The sequence below is a fragment of the Limulus polyphemus genome, unplaced genomic scaffold, assembly GCF_000517525.1.
Source record: "Limulus polyphemus unplaced genomic scaffold, Limulus_polyphemus-2.1.2 Scaffold12, whole genome shotgun sequence".
NCBI classification, from domain to species: domain Eukaryota; kingdom Metazoa; phylum Arthropoda; class Merostomata; order Xiphosura; family Limulidae; genus Limulus; species Limulus polyphemus.
In genome coordinates this window covers 866,043-878,389 of record NW_013665622.1, presented here as the reverse complement: position 1 = coordinate 878,389, position 12,347 = coordinate 866,043, and the positions used below count along the sequence as shown (strand labels likewise).

At 33.1% G+C, this 12,347-nt stretch overlaps 1 protein-coding gene across 3 annotated transcripts in view; it reads right to left on the bottom strand.

Annotated features, from left to right (window-relative positions):
• The window catches only part of LOC106456838 (neuroplastin-like), a 40,390-nt gene that overhangs the window by 23,163 nt on the left and 4,880 nt on the right, over nt 1-12,347 (bottom strand). Inside the window, exon 2 of one of the 3 annotated variants that reach the window (XM_022382663.1) lies at nt 4,865-5,158. The exons of 1 other annotated variant lie outside the window; for it this stretch is intronic. In XM_022382663.1, the coding sequence (XP_022238371.1) occupies nt 4,865-5,158 (294 nt within the window). The remainder of the gene's footprint in view (nt 1-4,864; nt 5,159-12,347) is intronic. One more of the 3 variants, XM_013916209.2, reaches the window with a different exon arrangement.

Below are 12,347 nucleotides of genomic sequence, written 5' to 3'. Positions count from 1 at the left end.
AAATTAGAGCATACAAGCAAAAAAAACTAAGGCTAAAATTGGGCATAACATAGCAATATTTCAATTAACTGGATATTTGGAATAATCAAAAATATTTCAATTAGTTGATTATTTGTTATAATTGATTTAATTGGAATTTCAATTAATCAACTATTTGAGTAATCAAAAACTAATAATCAGGCACACTCACTTGATTAATTGATTTAATAATAATAATTTTTATTAATAAATATTTTTATGTGACAATGATAATTATAATAGGTGCTCATTGGTAATTAATCATGTCACACAGTTCTAATCCTGTCACGTAACTTTATACAAGTTTAAAATGCAACCAGACATTAAGTCATTCATTAATACAAGCCTGTGCCCATGCTCAAAGTTCTGAAAACGTATACATACAAATAAGTTAAATAACACAGTGCTCTTCTTTAGTACTGAAAGAAATTTCACGCTAAATATATAAAGAAAATGCTTTATTACTTTAGAAAATCCTTACTCCTAAATATGTTACATTACTAAGTGTCACCTGCTGTGGGGTTAAGGGCAAAACTAAACATGTGAAATATTTGTGTGAGATGGGTTTTAGAGTAATAGATTATTTCATTTACATATATTGTGATATACACATATATTTACTATTATTGATAATAGTAATATAAAATTAAGTGATCATTATTTATATAATCTGTACATATAATTTAAGTGTGTGTAAAGAACTAGCAAACAGAACTGTGTTAAATGTATTTAAGAATGTGTATGTACCCCACAAACTGCAGAACTACATATAATTACCAAGTCATCTCAGACTTACAGATCTTTCTTCTTTACTTGTGTTACATTAATTATGAATCAGCAAATAACCCCTGCTTGAACCTATACTGTAAGGGCAACATGGAAGTAGCAGTCAACACAGTTCTAAATTAAATCAGTACTACAACAGTATAAATATGATAAGACTAAAAAACTTGTTCAGCTTGTACTTCACTTTTAGAGTGTCCGGTACCATAACAACCTCTTTGTAATTAGAAAGAAAAAGTATACAGGTAAAAGTATGAAAGGAATTAGCCTTTCCAAAACCATTCAGATAAAAACAATACTGGCTGCTCAAATTCAAGTTCCAATGACCTATTGTACCGATAGGAAAATGAACTTATTTTTATAGATCACCAACTACAACAATGACAATGTTGGGCCAAACTAAACTTTTTCTAGTCACTCATGTGAACATGACACTTAAAATAATTGTAAAACAAATGTATGATACACTTTTGTATAATACACAATAAAAATTAACATTTAATTAATTCTTTATAATATGCTCTAACTGATACAGTAACATCAAAATCCACATTTAAAATAAGTGATTTTTGCTAGGTCACTATTTGATGAATTTAGTTTTGAATATACATATATGTACACTGTATCATTTCAGATATTTTCTTTTTATGAATTTTTAAGTTAGATTACTGACTGCAGTGAATAGATTTTTAGAAGACCTACATGTTCATAAGCTATTTTAATCATTGTGAATGTTAATAAATATTTTTTGTTTAAGGAATACTGTTAAAAAAAGATAACTACTTTCCTCACTGTTTTGATTTTAATAATAAATATGTAAAGATGAAGAGGCAAATGTAGATGACACCTTGCGACTCAGTTATTTACAAATGTAACTGCTTTCATTGAAGTACGTATTATACATACATATTCCTTAATATGTATGGGATTGCATTAAGTAGTCAAGCTTAGGATTATCCAAGTATGTGTGTATATGATTACAAATGTATGTGCATAAAAAACAGAAAATAAATAAATACAAAACATGAATACAACCAAAATTAAAACATGCATAAAGTATACAAAGGTGTTAAAAGCAAGCTGTGATTAAAGGAAAGTTTAGAAGCTTTCTACACTCATATACTAATGCTCTTCCCTACAATAATTTATAATAAACTGTAAAATAAATAAATATAGAGCTCAGTGATGCTTCAGGAAAAGATGGCTCAAACAGAGACAATACAACATTTTATATACATCTCTACTCATTTTCATATTACTACTTATAACTAGAAAATACATTTCTAAAGTCGCTTTATATCAGATAAAAGTGTCTACACATTTGTCTATTCTACATGTTCTGAAATATGTAACCCCATACATGGAGTCAAAAACAGCTTAATATTACACATGAACAAGGCTACAATAAAATCAAATATTATAATTTTTTTTCAGAGTTAATTTTTGAGCTTGACTTTCATCTTCATTTTTTGCACTTTCCTAATAAAATTATTTGAAACTTTTACACCTCATATTACCAAGTTCATCTAAAAAGTATGTATTATGTATTATCACCTGCCTGTTATACTTGTATATCACATTTTCAAAATTGTAACAATGACAATTTTTAAATTTTAAGCTTCAGAGACAAAAAACTTTATGTTTAAGATATGTACAAAATATGCACTGGATTGTTTTATGTTGCATCAAACACAATCTTTATACAATCTTTTTATTTCAAGAAAAGCTCACCAACAATTATAAAATTGAGAATTTAAAAACCTGCAACTAGGGATTGTAAAAAAAGTTAGCAAACATGACTGGAGATACTGCAGACATTATTTACTCAAACTACAAACTCCTAATTTGGCTCCGTGCTATTACATAGAATTACATTTGGTAGAGTCAGAGTAGGGATTTGTAGTTTGAGCAAACATAGCTAGTAACTAGCTGATATGATTCACGATGATTTACTGTAGCTATTGACTATTTGATCGCATTAGTTCGAGATGTAAAATGCTAAGCTGCAGCTGGAGATTGTCATGGAGATTTGTTTGAGAATACAGTGAACATCATTTATAGTTTCTGTGTAACTAATTCTCTCTATATAATGCATAGCAATGACCAAATATATGCCTAGACTAAGACACCAACCCCCCCCCCCCCCCATTAAATGCTTATATAAAATTTGGCCAGTAGAAAAGCAGCCTTTTAAAATAAAAGATATATGTTCAAAACATCACTTTAGATACACCCTTGGGTCTTTTATGGTAATTATTTTATAAATGTGTGCAATAAAATTTAATATTATGTGTAATGGTTTGTTTTGTTTTTTTACACCTTCGCTTCATACATAATATGAGGGTTGGCTCCCTACAGACACTGATTGCATAGTGTACGAAGCGTTGAGTATCTACGTGTTACAGTTATCAAATGCTCATCTATTATTGGTCGGTAATTCCTGTTTCACCATGTACTTAAGCTTTTTAAAAGGAGCACCAAATATCTGTAAGAAAGCTAACTTCAAGGGATAACCATAACATAGTTTACATTAGAATTATGTTTTTTTAGCTTATGCAAAATACAGAAGAAACAAATCAACTTTTCAATACCCCTATGACCTTCACAGTACCCTATTTAGTATTCTAAAAAAGGTTTGGGTGCAATATAGAAAGCCATTTTTGTTGTAAGCTGGCAATAGAGTAATAATAATATAAATTACAAACAGGCCATTTTGTGCAGATTTTCTTTTCCTTGCAAGTCTAACATTCGTGCTTTTCTTGTGCATTTTTATAATTGTACAGACTTAGCAGTCAGTAGTAAAGGTTTTAAAATGTTGTTTGAACTAAGTCTTTACTATTTAAGGTGCTTTTTCCCCGAACATTCTATTAGGGTTTCATGCAATTCACTGCGATCCCTATTATGAACCACTATCATATTGAATGATTAACAAAATCTTGATGTTATTCAAAATAGTGGATGGATTAAACACAAGCCAGAGCATTCAACTTCTTTGAAAAGAAAAGACAAAAAAAAAAGAGTAAAGTATTTCCTAAATACATGTACCAAACTATTTATAATGGAAATCTATTAGAAGTTGTTTTTTAAGTTTAAATTGATCCAGCTATTGGTTGCTTGATTACAATAATATCAGATTTATAAATTGTATTTTATTCTTATTTTTTCACTATATAATTAAAATTTAAAGATATGGCTATTGGCTAGTACTTAATTCAGTAATTCAAACAAATTATGATTAACTTTTTTATCAACTAAATATTTTTATAGCCTAAACAATAAGTTTTCAGTTAGATGTATGTATACAAGATAATTAACTATTTTCAGGACTGTACATTTGTGAATAATGGTAAAACTAGTGAACATATTACTCTACATGTAACTGTAATATACATTTAACTCACTATTGATAAAACTAATAAAAAACTAGGATTTAAAAACAAGTACTTGATAACAAGATAAACCTGACAAAATGCTATATTTTCCCTTTTTGTTAAAACATTTTGAATATACTAATAAAAATCAGTTTAATAGCCTGAAGATTATAATGCATAACACTGCTTAATTCTCCAATGTGAATCTGTGAATACTATGACAATTTACTTACACATATATTCATATAAAATATCTTTTTAACACTCTATGGTGAGCACAGGCAGATGATAACATTTTTTAAAGAATTTTATTGTGAAGTATCAAAATAGAGTTAATTTCCAAATGTTTCTTGCTTTTATGGAAAATAGTTCCATACTCAATATTATATAACTGAAGATGAACATGAGAATGAAATCTGAAGAAATAAAGTATTTGTAAAATCCAAGACTGATTTCTGTAACCTACATGTGTAATCTTTAAAGCTGACTTAACTGGCTATAAATTCAACAAAGGCACTAATCTTTACCATTTACAAATAAACAATACAAGGTATACTGAAGCAAAAGTCACTTACGCAAGAAAAAGCTTATTTTCCTTACTTAGACCAACATTCATAAACAAAAAACAGAATGTACAGCACTTTGGTTGAGCCATCTTTTTGTCACAGAAAGAAAAGAAGCTGAGACCTTACCAGTTAGCACCACAATACGATGTGAATGTGGGCTAAAGCTGCTACACTTGTATTCTCCTGAATGGATAGGTACTGCCTGTTCCACAGAGAGCTTCATGAGCATTACAAATTCAGGCCCAAAGGACGGAGAAGTCTCCTGCTCTAGGAGATACCTATTTTTTGTGTCAGGCACAACAGGCACTCCATCTTTATACCACAGATGGAGACCAACTGGGCGCACACGACAGGTTAAGGTAAACTTACCACCTTCCCTAACAAAGGTTTTGCCCGGAGGAACATCTCCATTTGTTACAACTGGAAAATGGAAAAGTTGTATCTAGTCAACCTGTCCAATTAGTAACATAATTTGTACATTTGAAAAGCCTTCCAAATGAATTCACCATAGTAATATTGAGTATTGTGCTGTAAACAACATGGACAAATGGTTATACTGTTTTAGTAATTAAAATTTACCCGTCTACCTCAAAAGTTAATTTAATCATAACTATAAAATGAATGTACATAATCTTCTTAAGCTGTATACTGACATTTTAAAATTTGTTTATAAGTATTTCAAGAAAAAAAGCTGTTCTCTCACACATGGTGAATGCATACATGTTAATATGTTACATTTGTGTATCTGTTAAAATAGAAAGACTATCAAACACTTGCTCCCGAGTTGATAATTGGTATATTTTTTAAAAAGAATCTTTTGTACTATCATACATAATTCTATTGTTATCCTAACATTTAGATTTCCTTATGGATAATTAACACCATTGTTTAACAAAAATTACTAAATGGGTTAAGCCTATAAGTACCTCATGATTGGTTAAAGCGAAAGTCATTATTTTTCTTACCTTATTAAGTATTTCATGTAGATAACTGTCTGCACAACAAAAAGCTATTATCTTACACCACTGCCATGAAGATTTTTGTGCATACCACAAGCATTGAAAGAAACTTCTGTACTGCATTAGACAATAGCCTTTCACTAATAGGAGGGCACAGCAATCCCTGTAAACACTAGCAATAGAACAAAGACCCATTTTTCATGAGACAAAAGAAACACAACAGATGTGAAGTAAAAGGGGTTGTGCAAGGAAAGATGAGTGTCCATATGAAATACATTTTCAGGTCAGAAAAATGTTAACTTCAGAAACAACAGAGCTATAATTTTACAATTGAGAAGATGATGAAGATGTCAGTGCAGACACAGAAACTAAAATGATGATCTCCTCTATGAAATAAACCATCAGAAAGGGAAAGTTGTGGAGTATGTCACCTGCTAGAGGGGAGGGGGGAGCCCATTGAAGCATCACTCAGTGTGAGACTACATCTGTCACATGCAGAGAATACTCTTTACCAAATAAAGGTGGTAGAACACAAGGTACTGACAAAAGAACCTTCTATGTGGTGCTAAAGTGTCACGTAGATGGGCAAAATATAAGATTTCTCAAGTGGCCATTATTCCTCAGGCAGCTAGCTGAGTATGACTGTGTAGTGAGGCTAAGGCAATAAGTCAAGTAATACAGTCATGGAGAAATACTTAAGTGAAAAAGTTACTGGAAGAAGCTTGAACAAAAAGGAAGGATTCCAGATTTCCATCCTGAGATGAATACAAGGCACATATGGCTCCCAAAGCTGGAAGAAATCCTCTGAAACACAAGACTGGAGAGACCACTCTGTGTGAAGGATCCAGTCTTAGTGAGGCAGTCAATTCACCATCAAGTTCAAAGCTCCCAGAACATGACAGGCCATGGGACAAAAACTAAATTTAGTTATCAAGGGCCTAAGAGAGAAAATCCAGAGCCCAAAAATAAAGGTCCATAGAGTGAGTGCCTCCCTGTTAGTTGATATAAGAAACAACAGTGGAAGCTGTCCAAATGGATCATAACAAGATGACTAGAGAAATATGACAAGCTTGATGAGTAGCCAAAGTTTTGACATAAACACATAGCTCCTTTGGAGACCAAAGAGTGTTAGGTCTGAGTGAGGTGGGAGAAGAAAGATTCCCAGTGATATGAAGAACTGATTAAGCCACCATGACAGCAAGAACTGAAGAGATGGAAGAAGAGATACAAGAGACAACAGCAAATCCCTGGACATTTTCCATTGACCTGCTTGGGTCCACCGAAAGGGATAGCATACGAACATATACAAGAAGAACAAAGGGGCTCAAATGACACCAGAGTCCACAAAAAAGACAGAATCTCTCATACAGGAAGAGAATGATACATGAGAGCTTTGGTAATCAGAAGTTCCATGTCTCAAAAACACAAAGGAGAAGGCGGAGCCCACCCTGCAAATGGATTGAAAAACTCCCAAAGGAATACGATACTGAGTAGGGTTCTACGCATTTAGAGAATCTGACCGTTGTCCAAACAAAATGACTCCCACATAGTAGTGGAAGTGAGAACTCAACTCCAGGCAAAAGCTTGCAGGAACTGGCTGAAAACGTTCAGCCACTACTAACCCATACGGAAAGTCCCAGAACTGAAAAATCTGAATGTCATGAATGAATAGGCAGAAGTGATGAGTGGATGGAAAAAAAAGCATCAGAAACATTGACTTTGCTCATCCAGTTCAGATTGATAAAACCATGAATCTCGAACCAAAAGATGAGAAAAATATGGTTCGAGTATGAAAGATATGTGACAGGTGATAAATCTCCCATCTTCTTGGGAATGAAAGAAAGAATGGAGTAAAACCACAGAGAGAAATTGGGGACCTGTTTCACAGTGTTCATAACCTAGAGAGAGTACACTGTCTGCTCCAAGTGACAAAGGTATAAGTTATCTGAGGGAGGTAGAAACACAACCGGAAAAGGAGAAAGAGGATGTTGAGTGGGAGAAAAGTCCATGAGAAAGCATCTCTGTGACCCAAAGATCTTTTGCAAAGAGTGTTCATAGGAGTGTAAAGAGGTAGAACGAAGTTCCTGCTGGAGTGGAGCTGAGTCACAGCTCCAAAAACAAGTCACCTCCATGATTTGTGATGGCCAGCACTCCAGGATGGGGACAATGGACAGTAGCAAAAGAATGAAAAACAGGAAAAGGGGCATTCCAATGAGATAATCAAGGATGATAAACCTTTCAGGACCCCCTGGACCAAGAAACCAAAGTAGGAAGGGATGACTGCAGATATGCAACCTCAACTCAAGATTCCAAAGTATAAGGTCCTCCACACCCAAAGAGCTCGTCTCGAGGGAAGGGTGTCAAATGGAGATCCCTGAAATAAGACTGAGGGAGGCAAACAACCGAAAGTAAGGTATACTGATCAAACAAATCTTAGAAACAAAGAAACCAAGTTAAATGGGACACTACAAAAGAAGAGATAGAGGCCAAAATGGCAAATACATATTGCAACTGTCCCCAGTGAAGCTTTCAGGGTCTCAGTATAAAGTCTCCATGAAGCAGAAGAGGAACCCTGAACTGGAAGAAACTGAAGCTCAAGGAAAGTAGAGGAATCTTAATCATACACCAGAGAATAAGCCTTTTGAGGTTGAGGAGGAGGAGGTAAAACTGAGGCAAAAATTATTGGCATGAACACAAATATCGGGGAAGATGGAAAGAAAAGATAAAGAGGAGGAGGAGGAGACACATGCAATAATGTAGCCCAAGATTCAACAGCAACAACTGCAGAAAGATTGTCATGTACCTAAGTACTTAAAGTAGCCAAGCATGAAGGTGCTGTCACCTGTTCCTCATAAAAAAAAGAGAAGAACCAGACACAAGGGCAGGTAATTAGAACAATTAGTCAAAATTGTTAACAGACAAGGACAAGCTCAACTGAAACAACATAAGCAGAAGGTTAAGAATCTTGGATCTGAGGTAGAATACAATCAACCTCCAGGTGCACAATGGTGGTAGCACCATCAGACCATCAGAATGCTTCCAGTCACCAATGAAACAGTAGAAGACAACTCTTGTGGAGGAGTGTCAAAAATATGGATATGGGAATTCCTTTTCAAAATGATCCATCTGATTAAAGTTAAGTAAAGTTTTAGTTGGAAATAAAAGTACATGAATAAAGCGAGATGTAAAATAATATAGTTTAACTGAAATTTAAAGGAACAAATGTAATTTAAAAATCCTGTAATTCCAAATACAAAGAGACAAGTTCAATAAATTTGAAGACAAGTACTACCGAGGAAAGATTGAACATTTGTTTCAATGCTAGTGCTCAAGAGGATGACTGTGCATGGAGGATGTCTTCACCCTCCAACTGGTGGACCACTATAGACTAATGATGATTACATCATGGGCTGGCACAGTACACATTCATATGTTTGGGGGTAGGAATTTCACTCAATGCTTGTGGTGTGTACAATAATTTTCATAGCAGTGACACAAGGTAATAGCACTTTTTGTGGAGAGAGGTTGGCATATCTTTTTGAAATCTATTTTTTGTTACAACCATGGAAACATTTAAATCTTTCTAAAATTTTTGTTGTTATGGTTAGTAATGTACACAATCACCCAATTATTAATTACAAACAAGGTTTTTCTCCCTATATTTTGACTGCTAATCTGCTGCCCATTATCTTAAGGAACCCTGAGAAGAATTATGATACATGTATATGTGGTGGTAGGAGCCATAAAATGAACTTTGATCTCCTTTATTAGAAAGAAAGAAATTCTGTTTATCTATGCATGCTCTCACACTACCTTTCTAATAGAGAATACTTATGTTTAAATTATGGCTCCTGCAAGAACATAGTACTTTTAAGAGCTCTCTCGAACACCACAGCAGATTAGCAGCCAAAATAGAGGAATATAAACAATTTATAATTTGACTAATAGGACAAAAAGAGGAACTAATCAATAATTAGGCTTGGGTGACTGTATAAGGTATTAACCACAACAACAATTAATATCTAATCAACACAACCTTACCATAGATACTATTATTTTGTAATGTATCATGGTACACGTGTTACTGATATTATAAATCTTAGGTCAAAGTTAACACAAAACATAGAATTGATTCTGTTAACTTGGTGCATATAACTATTAACTTTTAAAATCAGAGCATACTAAATCATACATATTCACATAGTTTTAGGTAGTACTGAACATTAAATCATTAAAAATGTTTGAAATCAGCATATTCGGGATACATGTCTCAACAAAACCCTTCTTTATGGCTTTATGCATAGATACTCACTCCATTAGAAGGTTATACTGTATAATAGACAAAAATTACAATCATAAGACTAACTATTCTCCTACAAAAGAGCAGCTCTAACTTACTCATGGTATATGTACATTGTATCTCTAAGCCAATAAGCCCACTGTACAAGTAAATGCTAAACAGAATAATATAAAGAAAATGATGATGCAAAGACTCGTATCCAATTACAAATCACCGTGAAATAAAAGAAAAATTTAATGTACATATAAATGAGATGATACTCCTAAGAACTTCTAACATTGTACTAATCGTAAGCACTTCATCACATCATAATTTCTCATACAGCTGAACACCTTGGTGTGAATGATTTTGGAGAGATTAAGTGACAGATTTTAAGAGATTGGGTTTGACAAACTGTGCAAAAGTGATGACAGGCTTCAAGGCTGGTTGGTGTCACCAGTCTGTGGAAGAGTGATGACAAACCTGTGTTATAGAATAAATAGTGTAGACAAGTGCAACATCATTGTGCTGGAGCACAAATTAAAAGAGGACTTGATAACATGTTTAATCCACCAATCAAATGATTGAAATAAATATAGGTCACAAAATTAACTTTTTAAAACTCTAACCTGGCACATTGAACAAAATTTTTAGGTGCAAGAAAAGATTTTTGGGTGCTGAAAAATAAAATTTACCTCCTACCCCCTTCCAAAGCTTAAGTGTCCATTAATTGCTAACTTTTCAAGTACATGAACATTCACAACAGACAGTCAACATTATCATAGTCATCTTCATATCTGAGGGCTATTATACATTAGAAAAATTCTGCAACATGGCTGAATACTTCAGCTTAGAAGGCTAACCTGAATGTAGATAAGTCAAGGTTTGGATCTAAGCAACCATAAATATCAAATTAAACAAGACTGCATATGAACAAATTACGAGTTATTCTAGAACAAGGTCTAAATCTAGTGCTTGGACTGCCTAACTATACAGTAACAGCAAGCATTGCTTCTGTTATAGTAATAATACTAAATACAAAGCATTACACAACTTAGATCTATGACATATGACTGGTATTAGAACACCTGCATTATCAACAAGTTAACAGATTATAAAAGCAAAAGAAACCCTATACATTTAGCACCAGGCATGTATAAAGATTTGCATCTTGTAACATGATAGTGATAAACTATTATTCTGTGACTCAAGATAAATTAGTGTGTGTGTGTGTGTGTGTGTGTGTGTCTTTCATACCAAAAAACATTCATAAGAAGTTGGTAAATAAATGGAAGTTCCTTTACTAATGGAACTTTATTGTGCTCTAGGGCTGGGACTTTGTTGCTGAATTGCAAACATTTATTTGGAGCAAAAATGAAACCTTCATTATACAGAGAAAACAAAACAATTGTAGTAGTAACCCATTATAAGTATAATCAGTATTAAATTCCAATCAGAACAACCTACATGCTTAAAGCAAAACCAAAAATCAAATTGGCAACCAAAACAGCTAATTAAATATATGTTTTTACTTATAAATATTAGAATATGTTGTTTCATTCATCATTCTGGTACCCTCATTGTTAATAATATTTCGGCCATGTAACAATGTGTGCTTGCTGTATTTTGAAAAAATCCCCACTATCAATGATACAGTTTTTTTTTGTATCTACAATCACTAAATGTATGTTTTCTTTCCTTCAATATTCTCTATGTAATGAACTCTTCGTACGTTGTACAAAATTCATATTAAATATCATATATGTACCACTATCAATGAGGACAGTTGTCTGACTGGGGATTGGAGCCCTCGTACAAAAGTATATTTTATAGAGCACTGGCCTTAGATCATGAGTAATAACTAAGGGTTTCAGATTTTTGCCCCAGTATAGGTAGATCTCATGACCTTTTTATCCACTACAATTTACATGGCACCTCAACTATGTCAATGGACATGAAGACAATGCATATACCAATTTTTTTTTACATTAATATAAAGATGTTATTTACATGTAATCATGATTTTTTTAAATGTTTTTTTTTGTAAAGGATTGTCTTGCCTTACCAATTTGTTGGAATTTATTTTATACATCCTCTTTTTGGATGAGAGCATAACAGCTGATGTTTACCTTTGTGGTATTTTAACTCTTTCAGCATGGGCTCAGTCCCTGGAACTGACCTCGTAAACCATTTTGTGTTTGTTATAGTTTTCATGCTATAACTTTTAAATTGGTAAGCAAATGTTTACAAAATTTGGCGGATTACCAGTAAAAATTACAATGCTTTCATACGCAAAATATCAAATTTTTTTAAGTCTTAGGGTTTATAAAGCAATGTTTTTCTCATGTCTATTTTTTATTTTCACATGTTG